This window comes from Eucyclogobius newberryi, unplaced genomic scaffold (assembly GCF_026437365.1).
Source record: "Eucyclogobius newberryi isolate DKJ021-1_F unplaced genomic scaffold, fEucNew1.0.hap1 SCAF_15, whole genome shotgun sequence".
Classification (NCBI taxonomy): Eukaryota; Metazoa; Chordata; class Actinopteri; order Gobiiformes; family Gobiidae; genus Eucyclogobius; species Eucyclogobius newberryi.
This window is the reverse complement of record NW_027315779.1, coordinates 11,548,431-11,571,739: the sequence shown is the minus strand read 5'-3', so window position 1 is coordinate 11,571,739 and position 23,309 is coordinate 11,548,431. Positions and strand designations below refer to the sequence as shown.

Here is a 23,309-nt window from a genome sequence, read left to right as displayed (position 1 = left end):
GTGTGTGACTGTGTGTACATGTGTGTGACTGTGTGTACATGTGTGCTCTGACCTCGGGGATCCATAAGGCACAGCTGACGTGGACCCACTTGGTTCCACTGCGCGTGGGCTTCAGGGCTCCTCCCCTTTTGGGACAGAGCAGACACTTGGGCTGAACCCCCAAGGCACAGGTCCGACACAACCAGTTCCCCTGGGGAACCTTCAGGATGCCGTAACATGCCTAAGAGAGGTGCACACACAAATATAACATCAGTATACCGTAACACGCCTAAGAGAGGTGCACACGCAAATATAACATCAGTATACCGTAACACGCCTAAGAGAGGTGCACACGCAAAAATAACATCAGTATACCGTAACGCGCCTAAGAGGTGCACACGCAAAAATAACATCAGTATACCGTAACGCGCCTAAGAGAGGTGCACACGCAAAAATAACAACAGTATACCGTAACGCGCCTAAGAGAAGTGCACACACAAAAATAACATCAGTATACCGTAACACGCCTAAGAGAGGTGCACACACAAATATAACAACAGTATACCGTAACACGCCTAAGAGAGGTGCACACGCAAATATAACATCAGTATACCGTAACACGCCTAAGAGAGGTGCACACGCAAAAATAACATCAGTATACCGTAACGCGCCTAAGAGAGGTGCACACGCAAAAATAACAACAGTATACCGTAACGCGCCTAAGAGAAGTGCACAAACAAAAATAACATCAGTATACCGTAACACGCCTAAGAGAGGTGCACACACAAATATAACAACAGTATACCGTAACATGCCTAAGAGAGGTTCACACACAAATATAATAACAGTATACCGTAACACGCCTAAGAGAGGTTCACACACAAATATAATAACAGTATACCGTAACACGCCTAAGAGAGGTTCACACACAAATATAATAACAGTATACCGTAACACGCCTAAGAGAGGTTCACACACAAATATAATAACAGTATACTGTAACACGCCTAAGAGAGGGGCACACACAAGCACGTCATCACAAGCCTTCTGTGCCAGTATAGGGGGCGCTGCTGTTACCTGGTGCACGCAGACGTTGCACTTGTCGCAGAACACCATCTCGTTCCCGTCCTCGCCCTCTGGAGAGCGGCACACGTCACAGACCACGTCCTCGTCGTACTCGATGCCCAGACCCTCCTCCGCCTCGATGGCCTGCTGCATCTTCTGCTCACACACGGACTCCAGCTCCAGCAGCGCGCACTCCAGGGTCAGCTCGTCCAGCGCGGGTAAGGCTGAGAGGGGCAAGGCACAACGCTTATTCATACAAAAAGACGCTTTGGTTTTCATTAGTAAAGAGGACACATTATGGAAAATTAATTCTGATTTCTTTTAACCTTGCAACAAAAGTGATCACTCAACATGAACTTGCTCAAAGTTGTATTTCGATTGATTCCTGTATGTTTGAGTTAATCCTGTATTGTCCGGCAACAAGTGCTCAGAAAAGTCCTGTTTTCACCCATAACATTAACCTGAACTTAAATGACACCAACCTGCAACCAACAAGTTTTATCATGAACTACAAAATATGGGCCTAAAATCTTAACGATCCATACATTTACATTTTATTTATATTGGCTGTTTGTCACTTAAATTACAAAAGCAAAATGTCAGATCTTTGGACGTGTTACAAATCTCATAAAGTAGAACTTAATTTGTCCACTTTCCATTTGTTCCTGCCATTTATTTTTATCAAACTCAAAATAAGTGCATTTTTTAAAAGCCAAAATCTCAGTTCACTGTTTCCAGAAAAAGAAGGCAACTAAACTGACTTCATCTTTTGCTTGTCCTTGCTCGGGGGCTTTGTATCGGCTGATAAAAAACAGGATTAGCTCAAACGCGTTCTTTTATCCCGATCTGAATAAAGCTTTTGGACGACGGTCAGAAGCGCTAATATTTTCAGAACGAACCCAAACACACACACGGCTCATTATTTTCTCATTAAGAACAATCTGATTTCAGAGATTAGACCAAATGTTTGAGGATAAAACTAGCAGCACCGAGTTGACAATTGGTTGGTTTTTATAGAGCCAATATTAATGAGCCTGTTATGTAAAATTCACTTTGTTTTGTCGTTTTCTTCTCAGCATCATAGTTTCATTCACGTGTTTGATATTTTCCTCCATCTACAGAGCTCTTAACGGTGCCTTTTATCACTTTTCTGGTTGATGACTGCACATTTCACTAAAATGCAGTGAACACAGTTATATTTCAGATTTTACAAAACATTTTGCCCGTTCGTCCCCATTTGTTTGAGCATTTTTGTCAAGTTTATAATTGTACTTCTTGGTTGGATATGAGCAGCAAATATGGGTTTAATACACACGGTTATGAGTGCCCTGTTGAATACAAAACACATAAAAACACATTAAACAAAGAGAAAATAATCTCTAGATAAAATGGCAATAACACAATCAAAACTAAATAAAACTCATTTATAAAAATGCACACAACGTGGAATAAAAACATTAAAAACAAGAGCAGTGGTAGAGTGGATAGTCTTTTATAAGTGCTTTGAAATCGTTAAAAGCCATAAAATGATTTTGTTCTATAAATTCGCCTCGTATTGATTTCAATGTGACTCTGAAATAAGAATGTCCTGTGATCTTAATCGATGAATACTTGATCTGATGTTCGGCAAATATGTTAAATAATCAGGTAAAATGCCAATGAGAGCCGTATAAATAAACATGCAGAGCTGTTCTCTTCACACATTTAATGATTGCGTCCTACTTTAGAGTGTAATTGACAGTGATTAGTTCTGTGCCCTTCTCCTGTAATGAACCTTAGAGCTGAACCTTAGAGCTGAACCATAGAGCTGAACCATAGAGGTAAACCATAGAGGTGAACCATAGAGCTAAACCTTAGAGGTGAACCTTAGAGCTGAATGCATATATATATATATATATAATATCACCATAATCCAGAACTGAGAGAAAGCCTTGATTAACGTTATATACACATTTTATTTCTAAAGAAAAATGACAATCCTGCTTTAAGATTATTTGTCAGCTCTTGTATGTGTTTGTTGAAGAAGAGTTTATCATCAATCCAGATGTCCAAGTATTTGTAATAGAGTACTTGTAACAGAGTACTTGTAATAGAATACTTGTAATAGAGTACTTATAAGATAAGATAAGATAAGATAAGATAAGATGTTCCTTTATTGTCCCACCCGGGCTGATGGTCCGGGGCAGATGCAGGGCATTGTCCAGCTGTGGAAGAGGGCGCATGCAGCTGTGCAGGGGGAGGGGCGGGTGACCGATCAAACCTCAAGAAGTGAGCATTTAAATCATTCACCCACTGTAGATCCCCCTCTGTCTGGGCAGGGGGGATTTTGAAGCCCGAGATGGTTTTCAGGCTCCTCCACACTCCCTGAATGTTCTTTTGCTGCAGCTGCTCCTCCATCCTCCTCTTGTAGCCGGCCTCAGCCTGCCTGATCTTCCTCCTCAGCTCCTTCTGCACAGTCCTCAGCTCCTCCTTGTTCCCTGACCTGAAGGCTCTCTTCTTCTCCTTCAACAGAGCCTTCAGTTCACGGTTAATCCATGGCTTGTTGTTTGGAAAACACCGCACCGTCCGGGAGGGAACAATGTTCTCAAAACAGAAGTTGATGTAGTCCGTGATGCACTCTGTGATGGTGTTGATGTCCTCCCCATGTGGGTCATAAAGCTCAGTCCAGACAGTGGTGCTGAAGCAGTCCCTCAGAGCCTCCTCGCTCTCAGCAGACCACATCCTCACCTCACGGGACACCACAGGCTGCCTGCGCACGATGGGTTCATACACAGGCCTCAGATGTACAAGGTTGTGGTCCGAGCTGCCCAGGGGAGGGAGGGGGGAAGAAGAATAAGCCTCCTTGGTGTTGGCAAAAAACAAGTCCAATGTTCTATTGTTTCTGGTGGGGCAGGTAACATACTGGGTGTATGTTGGTAGAACAGAAGAGGGAGAAGCGTGGTTAAAGTCACCAGAGATGAGGAAGAGAGCCTGTGGATGCTGTGTTTGCAGCCTACAAGTGCAGGAGAGCAGTGCTTCACAAGCATCTTCAGCATTGGCAGACGGGGCCACATAGACTGCGATCAAAATCACATGTGAGAACTCCCGGGGCAGATAATATGGCCTCATGCCAATAGCCAATAGTTCAATATCCTTGTTACATAGCTGCTCCCTCACTGTGCAGTGTTCGGGTTTGGACCAGCTCGTGTTCACATACACCGCCAGACCTCCACCTCTTTTCTTCAAGCATTCTCTCGTTCTGTCCGCCCGCAGCAGATGAAAATTGTCCAAACCTACAATAGAGTCTGGCATTTCTGCTGTTAACCAGGTCTCTGTGAAAATCAAGACGCTGCTGTCCCTATAAATCCTCTGGGACAGCATGAGGCTCACTATTTCCGTCATTTTATTTTGAAGGGACCTCACGTTACCCATGACTACGGCGGGAACCGACTTCCTGTTTGTCCCTCTCTTCTCTCCGAGTTTACGTCCAGCCCGTCTGCCTCGTTGCGTTTTCCTTAGCATGTCCGCCGGGATAACGTGGCGATCTCCGGGTAAGACGACTGTTCTCCGCAGTTTCATGAGTTCCTCCTTTGTGTAAACGCGGTACGGCGCCGGGCGGGGGGCGGGGCCGGAGCCGGGGGACTCATCGCAACGACACGACGAAAACACTCAATCCAGCCGAATAAAGTCAAAACAAGTTAATTTAAAGCGATTCCAGTGCGTGTCCCGATCGTTCGTGAAGTTCCTCTTTCATATAAACGTGTACATAAACGTGTACCGACGACACGCCGTACTTTAGCGCGGCCGGAGGGCGCGGGGGGGGCTTGTGGGCTCGCTCGGAGCTAGCTCACGTCACAACAACACAACGAACGCAACGAAAAACGCTCAAATCCAGCCGAAAAAAGTCAAAAACAGTTGAATTAAAAAACTATTCCAGCGCGTGTCCCTATCGTACAGTAAAATAGAAAAAATATACTAACTATATTTACAAAATATAGGAGATAAAGCACAATAAGTGTGAGAAAGAAGAGAGAGCGTTTACACCGGGCTGCCAGCTGTACCAGCGCCTTATGACGCTGACGCCTTATTACCATCAAGTGTAAGAATACCTCTCCTTGAACCGACACCTTAACGTGGTGGAGGGGTTTAAGTGCCCGAATGATCCCGGGAGCTATGTTGTCGGGGGCTTCATGCCCCTGGTAGGGTCTCCCAAGGCAAACAGGTCCTAGGTGACGGGTCAGACAAAGATCGGTTCAGAAGCCCTCTATGATGACAACACGAACAAGGCAGTTTACGTCGCCCGGATCGGCGTCACCGGGGCCCCATCCTGGAGCCAGGCCTGGGATGGGTGCTCCTTGGCGAGCGCCTGGTGGCCGGGTCTTACCCCACGGGGCCCGGCCGGGCACAGCCCGAAAGAGCGACGTGGGGCCGCCCTCCCGTGGGCCCACTACCCGCAGGAGGATCCATAAGGGGCCGGTGCAGAGAGATCTGGGCGGCAGTCGACGGCAGGGGCCTTGGCGACCAGATCTCCAGACACAGAGACTAACTCTGGGGACATGGAATGTCACCTCGCTGGGGGGAAAGAGCCTGAGCTTGTGCGGGAGGTTGAGCGATACCGACTAGATATAGTCGGCCTCACCTCCACGCACAGTTTGGGCTCTGGAACCCATCTCCTCGAGAGGGGCTGGACGCTCCACTTCTCTGGTGTTGCCCGCGGGGAGAGGCGGCGGGCTGGTGTGGGCTTGCTGATAGCCCCTCAGCTCAGCCGCCACGTGTTGGAGTTTACCCCGGTGAACGAGAGGGTCGCGTCCCTCCGCCTTCGGGTGGGGGACAGGTCTCTCACTGTTGTGGCGGCCTACGGGCCGAACAGCAGTGCAGAGTACCCGGCCTTCTTGGAGTCCTTGGGAGGGGTACTGGACAGTGCACCGACCGGGGACTCCGTTGTTCTACTGGGGGACTTCAACGCCCACGTGGGCAATGACAGTGACACCTGGAGAGGGGTGATCGGGAAGAACGGCTTCCCCGATCTGAACCCGAGCGGTGTTCAGTTATTGGACTTCTGTGCTAGCCACGGATTGTCCATAACAAACACCATGTTCAAGCACAAGGGTGTCCATCAGTGCACATGGCACCAGGACACCCTAGGCCGGAGGTCAATGATCGACTTTGTTGTTGTGTCATCAGACCTCCGGCCGCGTGTCTTGGACACTCGGGTGAAGAGAGGGGCAGAGTTGTCAACCGATCACCACCTGGTGGTGAGTTGGATCCGCTGGCGGAGGAGGAAGCCGGACAGACTTGGCAGACCCAAGCGCATTGTGAGGGTCTGTTGGGAACGTCTAGTGGAGCCCTCTGTCAGTAGGGTATTCAACTCGCACCTCCGGGAGAGCTTCTCCCATGTTCCGGGGGAGGTTGGGGACATTGAGTCCGAGTGGACCATGTTCTCCGCCTCCATTGTTGATGCGGCTGCTCGGAGTTGTGGTCGCAAGGTCTCCGGTGCCTGTCGTGGCGGTAACCCTCGAACCCGGTGGTGGACACCGGAAGTAAGGGATGCCGTCAGACTGAAGAAGGAGGCCTATCAGGCCACTCTGGCTTGTAGGTCTCCGGAGGTCATCGACGGGTATCGGCAGGCCAAGCGAGCCGCGGCTCGTGCTGTCGCAGAGGCAAAAACCCAGGCCTGGGAGGAGTTCGGGGAGGCCATGGAGGAGGACTATCGGTCGGCACCAAAGAAATTCTGGCAAACCGTCCGGCGCCTCAGGAGGGGGAAGCAGTGTCTCACCAACACTGTTTACGGTGCGGGTGGAGGCCTGCTGACCTCGACTGGGGATGTCGTCGAACGGTGGAAGGAATACTTTGAGGATCTCCTTAATCCCTCAGTCACGTCTTCCGAAGAGGACCCGGGGACTCGGAGGCTGGCTCATCCATCACCCAAGCTGAAGTCACTGAGGTTGTTCGCAAACTCCTCGGTGGCAGGGCTCCGGGGGTGGATGAGATCCGCCCTGAGTACCTAAAGTATCTGGATGTTGTAGGACTGTCTTGGTTGACACGTCTCTGCAACATCGCGTGGCGGTCGGGGACCGTGCCTCTGGACTGGCAGACCGGGATGGTGGTCCCTCTGTTCAAGAAGGGGGACCGGAGGGTGTGTTCCAACTACAGAGGGATCAAACTCCTCAGCCTCCCGGGTAAGGTCTATTCCAAGGTACTGGAGAGGAGAATCCGACCGATAGTCGAACCTCGGATTCAGGAGGAGCAGAGTGGTTTTCGTCCCGGTCGTGGAACACTGGACCAGCTCTATACCCTCCATCGGGTGCTCGAGGGCTCATGGGAGTTTGCCCAACCAGTCCACATGTGCTTTGTGGATCTGGAGAAGGCTTTCGACCGTGTCCCTCGGGGTGTCCTTTGGGGGGTGCTCCGGGAGTACGGGGTCCGGGGCCCTTTGCTCAGGGCTGTCCGGTCCCTGTATGACCGGAGCAGGAACTGTGTTCGCATTGCCGGCAGTAAGTCAGACCTGTTCCCAGTGCATGTTGGACTCCGCCAGGGCTGCCCTTTGTCACCGGTTCTGTTCATAATTTTTATGGACAGAATTTCTAGGCGCAGTCAGGGGTCGGAGGGTGTCCGGTTTGGGGACCACAGGATCTCATCTCTGCTGTTTGCAGACGATGTTGTCCTGATGGCTCCATCAAACCCGGACCTGCAACATGCACTGGGACGGTTTGCAGCCGAGTGTGAAGCGGCTGGGATGCCGTCGCTGCACCGCTGCACCGCCGAGAACTCCGCGGTAAGTTTGCGCTACTTTTGGATCGTTCGTTAGTTCGCTGTTGAGGCGTCGGAGTCGGGTCATGACAACGACCTTTAAATATCCATTGTGCCGGAGCTGGCCGCGGCCCAAGGAGGAAGCAGAGGAGAATGTTGCTACTTATTAACCCGCGGTGACATTTAGAACCAAACACAGGCACAATATTGACTGTGTGCTTATCTCTTCTGTTTTTCCAGCGCTACACCTGGCCTGGAAATGTCACTGGCACATTCGGCACTAAAACACATCTTTATGAGACGGGAGAAAACAAACCTTGTCCTCTCCAAACGCAGCAGAGAGGATCGACTTTAGAAATGTGTTTAACTGTGAATTTCATTCACAACCATTCCACTTTACAAACAGACGAAAAAATATATATATTGCCTTTGTCTGCCATATAATTATTATCTGCGACACCCGAGGATCGTGACTTTATCATTTGGACATTTTAAATCGCACTGCCGAATCCTACGAGTGTCTCGGATTAAGAAAATACAGTGGTGTGTATCGAGGGTTCGGTGAAAACAGAGAAAGTCAGAGCATGAATCACACAGTGCATCATTATTCCTCACACAGAACTTCAATGTGTCATTATTCCTCACACAGATCTTCAGTGTGTCGTTGTTCCTCACACAGATCTTCATTCTGTCATGGATTATCTTATCTTATTATTCCTCACACAGATCTTCAATGTGTCATTATTCCTCACACAGATATTCAGTGTGTCATTATTCCTCACACAGATCTTCAGTGTGTCATTATTCCTCACACAGATCTTCAGTGTCATTATTCCTCACACAGATCTTCAGTGTCATTATTCCTCACACAGATCTTCAGTGTGTCATTATTCCTCACACAGATCTTCATTGAGCATCTTTGGTGACGTCATTTCCGGTGAGTGTGTCGCGTTTTCAGAGCTGTTCGTTCTTAGAGCCTTTTACCGATTAATCCACGAATTATACACACTATTTACGCATCATATACACGAAAGTGAACGTTTGATTTCTCCGCAAACAATCCGGAGCCTCAAGCCGCTCGCTTTTCAGTATTTCGTGGATTAAAAAGCCCTCCTCACTCTCTAGCTCCAGCCTGAACTAGCCTAGCGTAGCCTAGCCGCTAGCGTCATGGCTGGATCTACCTTTACCTGTTTGAGCTGTCATATGTCGAGTCAGAACCCTGGCTCCTTCTCTGATGATAGGTGCGTGAAGTGCAGTGTAGTGGTAGTTTTGGAGGCCAGGGTTACGGAGTTAGAAGCGCGGATCCGCTGTTTAGAGGAGCTTAAGTCCAGTTATAGTTCGGTTTTAGCGCGAGGGCTACCGGACCGCGCTGCAGGGCGTAGCATTAGCATTAGCAGTAAGGCCGAGCTCAGCCCCTCAGCGTCTCCCGTGCAGCCGGGACTAGACCAGGAACAGAATAGGGACCATTTTGTGACAGTTCGGAGGGGACAAGGCGCTAAGCGCCGAACCTCAGAGCGCCGTGAGCTTCACGTCTATAATAGGTTTTCTCCCCTCAGCGATCACACGCCCGCTGAACACACGAGAGAAACTCTTGTAATCGGGAGTTCTATTGTTAGAGACGTGAAGCTGCCAGCTGCTAGCGTTAGGTGTTACCCGGGGGCCAGAATGGGTGACATCGAAGGAAACCTTAGGATCTTAAAGCGGAGTAGGACCCGTTTCCGGCGAGTCGTGGTTCACGCAGGCGGTAACGACGCCCGGCGGAGACAATCAGAGGTGCTCAAAGTTCAAGTAGCCGCGGTGTGTGACCTAGCGAAGTCGATGTCGGACACTGTAATATTTTCTGGTCCCCTGCCCAATTGGATCAATGCTGAATTGTACAGCCGTCTCTCAGCATTCAACAACTGGTTATCCAGATGGTGCCCTCAAAACAACGTTGTCTTTATTGATAACTGGAGTGCGTTTTGGGGAAAGCCCGGGCTCATACGCAGGGATGGCATCCATCCGACTTCGGAGGGTACATCCCTATTAGTTCGGAATTTGACCGATAGTCTTAGTCGTGTTAAGTGACCATCTAGGGATGAGCCCCAGGTGCAGAGCAGCAGTTCAAGACGCTCCTCTGTCGCTGAACTCTCGCCCGTTCTGTTACATGTGAAGTGTTCAGATTCAAGACAGATAGAGACTGTGTGTGTCCCTCGTGTCCCTCGTGTCCCTCGTGTCCCTCGTACAAATAATGCCAAAAAGTCACATCTCAGAAAAAATATTTCAGGCGTCAGACCAAATAATTTAAGGAAAATAACAATCACAAATACACAAATGAATAAACACGTAAAATGTGGACTGCTAAACATTAGAGCAATTTCCTCCAAATCGCTCTTAGTTAATGAATTAATTAGTGACTATAACATAGATCTTCTAGCTCTAACTGAAACGTGGCTTCAACAAGACGACTACGTCAGACTAAATGAGTCCACCCCACCCAGCCATGTTAACTTTCAGACTGCCTGGAGCACAGGCCGAGGTGGTGGTGTGGCAGTGATCTCCCACTCAAGCCTACTCATGAGCCCTAAAACTAACAATGCATTTCACTCATTTGAAAGCCTTATGCTGTCAATCACATGTTCAAATATGAAAAACCAAAAAGGAGTTTTGTTCATAGTTATCTACCGACCTCCTGGTCCCTATTCAGAGTTTTTAACAGAGTTTTCTGACTTTATATCAAACTTAGTGTTAGCCTGGGATAAAATAGTTATAGCTGGAGACTTTAATATCCACGTGAACATGAGTGATGACGCTCTCAGTAATGCCTTCAGCGCCTTGTTAGACAGCATTGGTTTCACTCAGAATGTAAATAAACCGACTCACACTCACAAGAACACTCTGGATCTTGTCCTAACGTATGGAACAGAGATTAGTGACCTCAGTGTCCTCCCTCAAAACCCTATATTGTCAGATCATTTCCTAATTACCTTTCAGTTTATTCTTAAAGATCATCCAGTCCCACAAAATAAAGTTATAATGAAAAGGACAATATCTGAAAAATCTATCTCAAAATTCAAAGAAATAATAGAGCCAATATTCAGTGACATGTCATGTGATCCTGCTGAGAACAGTTTTAGTCCCAGTTTAAGTGATCAATGTGTCGACTTGACCATGAATTCTCTGAAGTCTGCTCTTGACGTTGTCGCGCCGTTAAAACAGAAGGTCATTAGGCCAAAGCGCGCCTCCCCATGGTACAACCAAGAACTGCGTTCACATAAACAAAGAGTTAGAAAGTTAGAGGGATTATTTCGTCGCTCTCACACCGAAGAATCCCTAAAAGCATGGAAAAGTTGCCTGCTGTCCTATAAGCAGGCTCTGCGTAAGGACCAAACCAGATATTATTCAAATCTAATAGAAGTCAACAAAAGTAACACTAAATTCCTTTTCAGCACTGTAGCTAGGCTAACAAACTGTCACAGTGCAGTAGAGCCCTCAATCCCAGCTACACTTAGCTCTGATGATTTCCTCCTATTTTTTAATAATAAAATAAAAACAATCAGAGATAAATTAGATGAAATTACCCCCGCTATTAGCCCTGAACTAGCCCAAGCTGTAAATCTAACGTCCCATATAAATCCACCTGTAAACCTAGAAAGGTTCACAGCTGTTGATCAAGCAGAGATAACTTCAGCCATTATGTCCTCTAAAAGCTCAACTTGTGTCCTAGACATTCCAAGCAGACTCCTCAAAGACATTCTTCCCCTAATTATAAACTCTATTCTTAATATAATAAATACTTCACTCGAAAGTGGCTATGTTCCACAGTCCTTCAAACATGCAGTCATTAAACCTCTTCTGAAAAAGCCTAATCTAGATCCCGACCTATTGGTAAACTACAGACCTATTTCAAATCTTCCCTTCGTCTCTAAAATCCTTGAAAAAGTTGTAGTAAAACAGCTTTGTCGCCACCTGCAGGACAATAACTTATTTGAAGTTTTCCAGTCAGGGTTCAGAGCCCACCACAGCACTGAAACTGCACTAGTTAAAGTCACAAATGATTTGTTATTAGCCGCTGACGATGGACTGGTCTCAATCCTGGTTCTGTTGGACCTCAGCGCAGCGTTTGACACCATCGACCACAACATTCTACTGCAGAGGTTAGAATGTGATGTAGGTGTTGGAGGAACAGCCCTCAGCTGGTTTAAATCCTATCTATCTGATAGGTTCCAATTTGTTAATGTAAACCAGAGCTCCTCACCAAGCTCTAAAGTAATTTACGGTGTGCCACAGGGTTCGGTACTCGGTCCAATTCTGTTTACTCTTTATATGCTGCCATTAGGCAACATTATCAGAAAGCATGACATTAACTTCCACTGCTATGCAGACGACACTCAGCTGTATTTATCAATGAAACCTGATCAGAGCGATCAAGTAGACAGACTTAGTGCTTGTGTGAAGGAGATAAAAACCTGGATGACACTAAACTACCTGCTTCTTAACCCTGAAAAAACCGAGGTCATTGTGCTTGGCCCTAAGCATCTACGAGACGCTCTATCTGAGCAGATAGTCACACTGGACAATGTCAGTGTAGCCTCCAGTTCTACTGTAAGAAACCTTGGAGTCTTATTTGACCAGGAGCTCTCATTTAAAGCTCATATAAATCAAGCTTGTAAAACAGCCTATTTCCATTTGCGCAACATCGCCAAAATCAGAAGAATCCTGCCTAAAAGTGATGCCGAAAAACTTATCCATGCATTTGTAACGACTAGATTAGACTACTGTAACTCCCTGCTTGCAGCGTGTCCTAAAAGCTCCATAAAAAGCTTTCAACTGGTTCAAAATGCAGCAGCAAGATTACTAACAGGAACAAAAAGAAGAGAGCACATTACGCCAGTGCTGAAGTCTCTTCACTGGCTCCCCGTCGAGCCCAGAATCAAATTCAAAATTCTACTCTTGACCTACAAAGCCATAAATGACATGGCCCCATCCTACCTCAAAGATGCTATAGAATCATATCATCCAAACAGAGCTCTTCGCTCTCAGAATGCTGGCCTTCTGGTGGTGCCAAGAGTCTCTAAAAGTACTGTAGGAGGTAGAGGGTTTAGCTACCAAGCCCCTGTGTTATGGAATCAGCTCCCGACCCATGTTAAATATGCTGACACAGTCTCTTCATTTAAGTCCAGGCTTAAAACGTTCCTCTTCGAAATCGCTTATGGTCAGAGTAGTTAGGAACAGAAAGATAAACCCACAGCTTCAGCTACGCTGCCCTAGGAGTAACTGTGCTGGGGGAAGTATGACAGCTTGAGCACTATCCTCTTCTTCTTCTGACTACTTATGCTATCAAACAATATTTATTTTTTGATTCCACTTGCAAACTGTTCACCGCCTTCTTTTCTTTCTCTCACTCCTGAGGACCTGTGGACCCAGATGCCCCTCCCCTGGTGAAGTGGTCCCTGCCCTGTGTGGACGGTCCCTCATCTGCCTGAAGAGTGGGTCCAGCTCGCCTCCGACGGTCCCTCTTCTGCCTGAAGAGTGGGTCCAGCTCGACTCAGACGGTCCCTCATCTGCCTGAAGAGTGGGTCCAGCTCCAGTCTCCTTGTGTCCGTCTGTCCGTCTGTGAGAGTCGGATCTCTCCTTCACTGGAACTCCTCCAGGTTTCTACGCTTTTTTCCCAAAGAGTTTTTTTTTGTAGTTTTTCCTGGCCGAGAAGGAGAGTCTAAGGACAGAGGACCCTGGGACATCGTCCCTCGCCACCACAGACATTGTCTGACTTCATCGCCACCACAGACATTGTCTGACTCCATCGCCACCACAGACATTGTTGATTCATTTCTCCCTGTGGCCCTCAGAGGCAACTGTTGTTGTGATTTTGGGCCTTACAAAAATAAATTGATTTGATTTGATTTGATTTGATTTGATGATTGTTCCTCACACAGATCTTCAGTGTCATTATTCCTCACACAGATCTTCAGTGTGTCATTGTTCCTCACACAGATCTTCAGTGTGTCATTATTCCTCACACAGATCTTCAGTGTCAGTATTCCTCACACAGATCTTCAGTGTCATTATTCCTCACACAGATCTTCAGCGTGTCATTGTTCCTCACACAGATCTTCAGTGTGTCATTATTCCTCATCCAGATCTTATATGGATGATGGAGAGTGACCACTGCACAAAGCCTTCTCCAGATCGTCCCAAACACTCGGGTTCAGATCTGTAGTAGATCAGTTTCTGCTTCTTCTTTGGATGTTTCCTCAGCTCGATGCCAATGATTCTCAATCACACTGACATCTCAACCATGTCCACGACATTCGTGTTTCCACACAGTCGTTTCAGAGATGAGAGGCCGCTCTCTGCATCAGTCGGGTTTAAATAGCGCCGTGTCGCATCTGAAAGTTCGTCATCTGCAGCAGTTCTCCAGCAGGGGGAGAGGACCGACTGTACCTGCAGCAGTTCTCCAGCAGGGGGAGAGGACCGGCTGTATATTTCTAGTTGAATACAAGTTGCAAACTTTTTCGTAATTTGCAGAGAACAATGCAGCGACTAAACGGCTAAAATTGCACTTAAGGAGAGCGTTGAAGCTGAGCAAAAAGCTATTTCAACATGATTGCGTCTAATCTTGCTAGGGAAGGTAATACTTTGGTTATGTAACGGTCAGACTACAACACCTGCTAATGACTTCAGCGAGAGCGAGAGAGAGATAGACCGCCGGGAAAATGCGTTGATTTGCAAACGAAACAAACACACCGCTTTAGGTAAACAGAGAAAATCATGTTTATTATTCAGCGAGATCTCAAGTGTGGAAGAAACGCTATGCATCCTCATATTCCACTTAATCCCCTTCACCGTTTACTTTGACAACAGCGAACTCCAGGGAGGAAGTCCGCAGAAATATCAAGTTAAAACCATACTTTGGAACAAGAGATAGATAGGTTTTATGTACCAAGTATGAGTCAGGTTTGCGGAGATGCACGCCAACAGTGAGGACGCAGTCGTTTATGCATTTGAACGCAATAGAGCCATCGATAAAGCCATCAGCTGGTCGGCGTAATCCCATCGTAGAAAAGGGTTCAAAGGTCCGGACACCGTTTTGAAACTCGAAGCGTCCGTCCAGCTTTGCTCAAAAAGTTACGCACTGTGGCTTCAGGCCAGTGGCTCTCACGTCCCACCTGATGAAGACACTGGAGCGGCTAGTCCTGGACCACCTCCGCTCCACCGTGAGCTCAGCCATGGACCCGCTGCAGTTTGCATATCGGTCTGGCATCGGAGTGGAGGACGCCGTCATCTCCCTGCTGCACCGCTCTCTCTCTCACCTGGAAAAGTCTGGCAGCTCTGTGAGGATCCTGTTCTTCGATCTCTCCAGTGCCTTCAACACCATCCAGCCGCTGCTCCTGAGGGACAAGCTGGAGACGGCTGGTGTGGAGTATGACCTGGCAGAGTGGATCCTGGACTACCTCACAGACCGACCCCAGTTTGTGAGAGCCCGGAACTGTGTGTCTGAAACTCGGACCTGCAGTGTGGGGGCGCCCCAGGGCACTGTCCTCGCGCCCTTTCTCTTCACCCTTTACACTGCAGACTTCAGACATGACACGGACAGCTGTGTCCTGCAGAAGTTCTCTGACGACTCTGCCATCATCGGACTCATCACGGACGACGATGACGCGGAGTACAGAGGACTGGCGCAGAACTTTGTGGACTGGTGTCAGCGGAACCACCTCCTCATCAACGCGGGGAAGACCAAGGAGATGGTGGTGGATTTCCGCAGACGCCACCCCACTGCCCCCTCACCAGTGAACATCCAGGGACGGGACATTGAGAGAGTGGCCTCATACAAGTACCTGGGTGTTCATCTGAACCACAAACTGGACTGGACTCATAACACAGACGCACTGTACAGGAAGAGCCAGAGTCGGCTCTACCTCCTGAGGAGACTCAGGTCTTTTGGAGTAACAGGGCCACTCCTGAAGACCTTCTATGACTCTGTGGTGGCATCAGCCCTCCTGTACGGTGTGGCCTGCTGGAGCAGCAGCATCTCAGAGAGGGAGAGGAAGAGGCTGGACAGAGTCATCAAGAAGTCCAGCTCCGTCCTGGGCTGTGCTCTGGACTCGGTGCAGGAGGTGGGGGACAGGAGGGTCCTGGCTAGATTCACATCTATGCTGGACCATGAGTGTCACCCCCTGCAGGACACTCTCTCTGCTCTGGAGAGCAGCTTCAGTGAGAGACTGATCCACCCTCGATGTGCGAAGGAAAGGTTCCGTAGGTCTTTCCTTCCTGCTGCTGTCAGACTTTATAACAAAAACTGTTAGTACTGAACACTCGCAATACTGACCTAACCTAATACTGATGTGCAACTCTGTCATATGTGCAATTGCTGTTGGAATTCATGTGCAATTCATGTGAAATTCATGTGCAATCTATGTGCTGTCATGACACATATTCATGTGCAATTACTGTCGTGATCACATGCAATGGTATTTATGTATTTATTTATTTATTTGTCTATGGGAGTTTTTATTTATTTATAGGAGATCTTCTACTGAAAGTGTTTTTCAGACTTCCTATAAGTGATCTGTTCTTCTGTATCTATCTCTGTATCTACCTGCGTTGCACCAATGAAATTTCCCCATGTGGGACAATAAAGGAATATCTTATCTTATCTTATCTTATCTTTAAGGAGATGCAAACGTGTGGCGCTGGTTTGCCCTCATCATCAGCTCACTCTGCGTTCTGTTTTGAGGGATTCAGGGCGGTTTGAGTGATCTTCTATTGTTCACTCTGTCTGAGGCTCGAGTGCTCATAAAATGTCTGTTTTCACCTACCCCCCATCTCCACCCCACACGTCTCTACCTATTTACAGACCACATGTGCTTCATATACGGTTCAAAACTGTCGCACAAACATATTTCGAGAGTTAAAGTTCTGCTCCAAAGATGCACGTGTAACTTTCTCGGCTGAAGCGGCTCAATCGAGCAGTCACGTCGAGTCTGTGCCGAGGCTTTAGGTAAGATTTCAGGGAGTATTTGGCCAACCCGTCACCAGAAAAGTTCCGCAGTGCGCCTTTAAAGTCGACGGAGGCGCGTTCTGATGCCACTCACCCATTTGTTTGAACTCATGGTTGGCGAGGGTCAACCAGGCCACGTCCAGATCATCCAGGTCATAACAGCTGTAGAGTCTGGGCCGAGGAGGCGGGCTCGTGCCCCTGGGGTCCTGGTCCAGGTCATGGTCTGGGTCCTGGTCCTGGTCCGGGTTTGGATCCGGTCTGGAGAGTCCGCAGGAGATTTGATCCGTGATTAACCTGCGGAGAGACAAAGACGAATATTTACAGTTACGTGTCACAGAAGACATTTTAAAAAGGCCTGTATCCGATTACTTCAGTTTAATGTTATTACCATGTTATTACACTTAGAGAGATATGACGTAAATGTGACAAATTCATCAGATTTATTTATTTATTTAGTATATACTAGCGATAACTACAATCTAATTTTCATCCGTAGTCCCTGGGCAAAGTGAACGCAGACAATCACAATTTAAAACATTTTAAAATACGAAAATAAGAAAAACACGCAAGCACCAACACATAATCACCAGCAGGGGGAGCATCTCATCAGCAATCCTGTTTCCTCAGCTTTATTCTGACTTCATTTGTATTTATTTATTCTTCTATCAATGGTTTTCAGAATGATGAGACATTAGGACCGTTGCTATAGCGATTAACAATTTAAAACCAAATATAATTGAAGCTGAAACCCATAAATGGGAGAAACTCTTTATGAGAACAAACACAGAATATCAAGCTAAAATGTCAATAAAGCATTAAATAAAACATTAAATACATTAACACATTCATAAACACTGAGACAAACACGATGGAATAAAATCATGCTCTGGCATTGTGGGTAATCTTTATCAAGTGTTTAAAGTAATCAAAGAAACAAAACGCAGTGCGGCGCGGAACACTTTTGGATTTCTTTGTCACCGAACAACATTTAAAGACAGAAAACCTCTCTTTGTCAATTTTTACTGTTTACTAAATTAACCGTTTACTTCAGGTTCACTTCGGGTTCACTTCGGGTTCACTTCGTGTTCACTTCAGGTTCACTTCGGGTTCACTTCGGGTTCACTTACTTCGGGTTCACTTCGGGTTCACTTCGGGTTCACTTCAGGTTCACTTCGGGTTCACTTCGGGTTCACTTACTTCGGGTTCACTTCGGGTTCACTTCGGGTTCACTTCGGGTTCACTTCGGATTCACTTCGGGTTTACTTCGTGTTTACTTCGTGTTCACTTCAGGTTCACTTCGGGTTCACTTCGGGTTCACTTCGGGTTCACTTCAGGTTTACTTCAGGTTTACTTCATGTTTACTTCAGGTTCACTTCGTGTTTACTTCGTGTTCACTTCAGGTTCACTTCGTGTTTACTTCGTGTTCACTTCGGGTTCACTTCGGGTTCACTTCGGGTTCACTTCGGGTTCACTTCAGGTTTACTTCGGGTTTACTTCGTGTTCACTTCAGGTTCACTTCGGGTTCACTTCGGGTTCACTTCGGGTTCACTTCAGGTTTACTTCAGGTTTACTTCAGGTTCACTTCGGGTTCACTTCAGATTTACTTCAGGTTTACTTAAGGTTCACTTCAGGTTTACTTCAGGTTCACTTCAGGTTTACTTAAGGATCACTTCAGGTTTACTTCAGGTTCACTTCGGGTTTACTTCAGGTTTAGTCACAGGGTTCTTGCAGTTCCACAGACTTTAAAAGTACAAGGTATTTGCAGTGTAAAAACCCATGAAGCAACGTCTGAAGTCCTCGATTTTTAAACCCATCTGTTCTTAATTGATATTCGAAGAAGGCATTCTGCGTTTATTGACAGACGCTCGGCACAAACACACGGAGCTAAATAATTATTGACCAAAGCGAGTGTCCAGTGGCCTTTGAGAGACTCTGGCGCCGGATTCAAGAGAGCACACGGACGAGAGCACGCAATCACGGCAAAGCAAACCGGAATATTCACGAAACATAGAGAGAAACGTACAGTGATGACAGGGCTGTGAAGAAGGGATAAATAAAGCTTAGTCCAGGTTTAGTCCTGTTTGTCTAGATTTAGTCTAGGTTTAGTCTAGGTTTAGTTTAGGTTTAGTCTAAGTTTAGTCTAGGTTTAGTCTAGGTTTAGTCTAGGTTTAGTCTAGATTTAGTCTAGATTTAGTCCAGGTTTAGTCCAGGTTTAGTCTAGATTTAGTCTAGATTCAGTCAAATTTTAGTCCAGGTTTAGTCCTGTTTAGTCCTGGTTTGAACCTGGTTTTTATCTTAGTTTAGATATAGTGCAGTTTAGACCTAGTTTAGTCCTGGTTTAGTCCCTGTTTAGTCCAGTTTTAGCACTGATCAAGTCCTGGTTCAGTCCTAGTTTAGATTTAGTTTAATTCTGGTTTGGTACTGTTTGGTGCTGGTTTAGTCCCTGTTTAGTTGTGATTCAACCCTGGTCAAGTCCTAGTTTAGATCTAGTTTGGTCCTGGTCTATTTCTGGTTTTAACCTGGTTTAGATCTGGTTAAGGTCTGTGTTAGACCTTTGACATTTGGACAGTGCTACCAATATTTTAATAGTCAAACTTTCTCCAAACGCAGGTCGCAGCCATGTTGGATTTTCAAACTCCCGTAAACTCTTAACTCTGCGTCTGAAATGTGGCTCCATGTTTCCGAGACGTGAGGCGGTTCCAGTGTGAATTCGCTAGTCGCAACTTCGAAAACCCGACCTCCCTAGGACGCCTGGAACGCACTGACATCTCCATGGAGACGAGCAGGCGGCAGCCCCCCCACCATCGAAGTGGCATTGTGCACGTCTAAGTTATTTATAATCCTGTTTACAGTGCAGCAGCTTTGTCAACCGAGTGCTGTCCTTTCACTCGCCGCCCCGTGCGTTCTCACATGACCATCGCGGTCACACCGAGCGGCACGTGTAGGTTACAGTCTCCACCCGGCCAGACGCTCCCCCCGGAGGCTCGTCCCGCGCACTACGCCCGAGCACGCGCACGTTTCCCCGGGGCCCGAGGCCGTGTGTGCGCCGGGTTGTTTTAACAGCGCTGCCCTGTATGCCTTTCGTGTCCGATAAATATTTCATGGAGTGTCTTGGATCAAAGCCGCCGTCTGTCGAGGAGCAAGGGACGGAGGAACGGATGAAAACACCCAAGGCTATTTTTAGGACGAAACTTTGCAGCAATTATTCCAGCGCGGCGAGAAATAGGGACGAGGACGGTGACGGCGAAATAAATGTGTGCGCAGGGAATTTGAAATCACATTTGGTAACTTTAACTATTGTAGAGTACGTCAAAACAGCAGTATCTTTTTTCTGCACATTCTGGTGATAAAATGGCAATATTACCTTTGCTGGATTATCACAATTAAACAAAATATATTATTGTCTACATTTTTCATCGCGATAATCAATGTTAATGTTGTTCCATCCCTGGATCTACCAATAAAAATAATAAAATAAAAAGCTCCTAGGGTTTCAACTAACGATTACTAGTCTTGGGATTATCCGTACAGTCCTGGTTTTTCATAGTTGGTGGCGTTTTGTGACGTTTTGAGGCTAACGCTAACTCTCCCGTTGATAATGCATTAAGCTAACGCAGCGGCGCGCGGTCAGGGCAGTCAATGCAAGCAGTGATTGACCAGTCAAATCTACAATTACAGTGCGTCGCAACGATATCTAAAGTGTTCTGAAATATATCCAAACGAGCCCATTTTCCCCTCACTTCTGCTGCGCCAAGTCTCAACAAACAGACTGGAAAACCTATCTTTTAGAGACAAGTCTTTGTTCGTAGCTCACATTTGTAAAGATTAGACGTTAGTTAGAAATACAGGCATTATTTTAAAACGTATGGTGCTGGTTTGTGTAATGAATTCAACCCGTCCAGCAGTTTGAGCAGGTAATGTAGTTTAGCTCAGTCGGAGAGGCGTTTGACCTTGACGCTAAAGACCAAGGTTCTAGCACCGACTATTTAATTTTTTTTCTCTTTTTTTCCACTTTCAAATGTTATCCACAAATATAGACAAACACCCCAAGTCTTCTTGCCCGTCCATAAAAGTCACCGCACGCTACTGAGCTAACGTATGGAACAGCACCAGCCAATAGCACGCAGGCTTTCACAAACACTGCCAGGGTTTGTCTTTATTGCACTCATTCGAGAACTGAATCAGAAAAAGCTTTGTTGCCAGTGAACATAAAAACTGTTCATAATAGTAAAAAGTAAAAAACAAAAAACCTCCAAACAAAGAGCCTGCATAAAAAAGGTATTAGACATATTAAGTTGGAATGAAGTCAGTAATTGCTTTGCCTGAAATGTTCCACAGTACAGCCTTAATCGTGTTATCACCATGGAGACAGCATTGACCCAACCGGGACAAATTCCAAATCTAGCTCAGAACAAGAACGCTTGGAGTTGTTGTTGTTTCGCAAATAAAAACAGCTGTAGTTGAATTAAGGCAAGATGGATGCGTTTAATGCCACTGCGGAACATTCCAGGCAAAGCAATAAGTGAGTGTTTGCGTAAGTGGGCCGGACTGACAGCTCCAGTGTCTGAATCGGCCCACGTCTTTTCAAAACGACTCCGGCTCATGTCAGGCAACGCAGAGAGAGAGAGAAAATGCAACGTGTCGTGATGAACGTCTGAAAAGTGTGCTCTGACGCCAGTTTTATTTTGCATCTTTTCCACCTTTAACGAGGATTCTGTTCCATTTTTGTCATTTAGTAACTCGCTAATTGCCCCAAAAGCTGTCGCGGGATAATGCTAACGACTTGCAGCTAATTAAGCGCGCGGCTCCACCTGCAGACGAAGCGCGATGAGTGAAGCCTTGTGTCTAATGATGTACGCGGCGGCATGCCGTTTACTCACGATTAAAACAAGTCTGAGCTGAAGGATGAAAATAGGGAAAATAAAGTAATAAAGTTATTGCACCTTTTATCCAGGCACATCTCAAAAATTCAAATCAGACCAAACTTTATGTGAACAGCGCTTTGCAACAGCGGTAATTGGACCGAAGTGCTATCCATTAGTTCACCAGATTGTAAAAGAAAATCAAATTAAAAGTGTTGATATGTTGAAAGAATCATTTGACTGGAAGAAATGGGACTTTTATAGATATTTGCTTTTATCTATTTCTCCTTTTGATTTATTCTTAGCCGGAATAAAACAAAACGTTCAGGTGCAGAACCCGAACTATAAGACTTCATTAGCAACTAACACTTTGCACCACAGCGTCTTAAACTGCCCCCTACAGGTCGAGCGACTCTTTGTGCAAAATTCAAAAATATATTTATCTTAACTGCATTTTAGTTCAATTTTTTTTTTACAAATGTTATACTTTTTAGGTGTATAATTTCACTTCCTGTTTGTAATTGATGACATCACACTAGGAAATACCCAGCAAACACCGGGACAAAACTCATCTAATGATTTTTTTTTTTTCATTTGACATATAAAAATATATATAACGATTGTATTTTGTTGAATTCATGTTTAGAGGGTCAAAAAAGTAGTTTATTTTGTGCAAATTCTGCATAAGATTTGAATGGAATGAGCTCCCTAGTGTGATGTCACATTTTTCTACAGATTTTTCGAATTCTCTCCACAAATACCTGCTCGATCGATGTAAAACTATTATTTATACGAATGACAGGTATAAATAAAGTTAAAATTAGAAAATCCTAAAAAGCTGTCATCCATCCATCCATTTTCTGCCGCTTTATCCGGGGCCGGGTCGCGGGGGCAGCAGTCTGAGCAGGGACTCCCAGACTTCCTTCTCCCCAGACACTTCCTCCAACTCCTCCGGGGGGATCCCGAGGCGTTCCCAGGCCAGCCGAGAGACATAGTCCCTCCAGCGTGTCCTGGGTCTTCCCAGGGGCCTCTTCCCGGTGGGACATGCCTGAAACACCTCCCCAGCGAGGCGCCCAGGAGGCATCCGGAACAGATGCCCGAGCCACCTCAGCTGCTCCTCTCGACGTGGAGGAGCAGCGGCTCTACTCCGAGCTCCCCCCGTGTGGCCGAGCTCCTCACCTTATCTCTAAGGGAGCGCCCAGCCACACGGCGGAGGAAACTCATTTCGACCGCTTGTATCCGCGATCTTGTTCTTTGGGTCACTACCCAAAGCTCATGACCATAGGTGAGGGTAGGAACGGTAAATCGAGAGCTTTGCTTTTCGACTCAGCTCCTCCTTCACCACAACAGTCCGATGCAGCGACTGCATCACTGCAGCCGCTGCACCGATCCGCCTGTCGATCTCACGCTCCATCCTTCCCTCACTCGTGAACAAGACCCCGAGATACTTGAACTCCTCCACTTGGGGCAAGGACACCCCACCCACCTGGAGAGGGCAAGCCACCTTTTTCCGGTCGAGAACCATGGCCTCGGATTTGGAGGTGCTGATTCTCATCCCAGCCGCTTCACACTCGGCTGCAAACCGTCCCAGTGCATGTTGCAGGTCCGGGTTTGATGGAGCCATCAGGACAACATCGTCCGAGATGGAATCCTGTGGTCCCCAAACCGGACACCCTCCGACCCCTGACTGCGCC

The 23,309-nt window shown here is 46.8% G+C and overlaps 1 protein-coding gene across 1 annotated transcript in view; it reads right to left on the bottom strand.

Moving 5' to 3' along the window:
- jade2 (jade family PHD finger 2) overlaps window positions 1-23,309 on the bottom strand; it is a 218,363-nt gene that overhangs the window by 88,523 nt on the left and 106,531 nt on the right. Inside the window, exons 6-8 of the mRNA XM_072445655.1 lie at window positions 16,848-17,047; window positions 1,057-1,268; window positions 53-220 (exon numbers count right to left, since the gene is read on the bottom strand). Coding sequence (XP_072301756.1) covers window positions 53-220; window positions 1,057-1,268; window positions 16,848-17,047 — 580 coding nt within the window. The remainder of the gene's footprint in view (window positions 1-52; window positions 221-1,056; window positions 1,269-16,847; window positions 17,048-23,309) is intronic.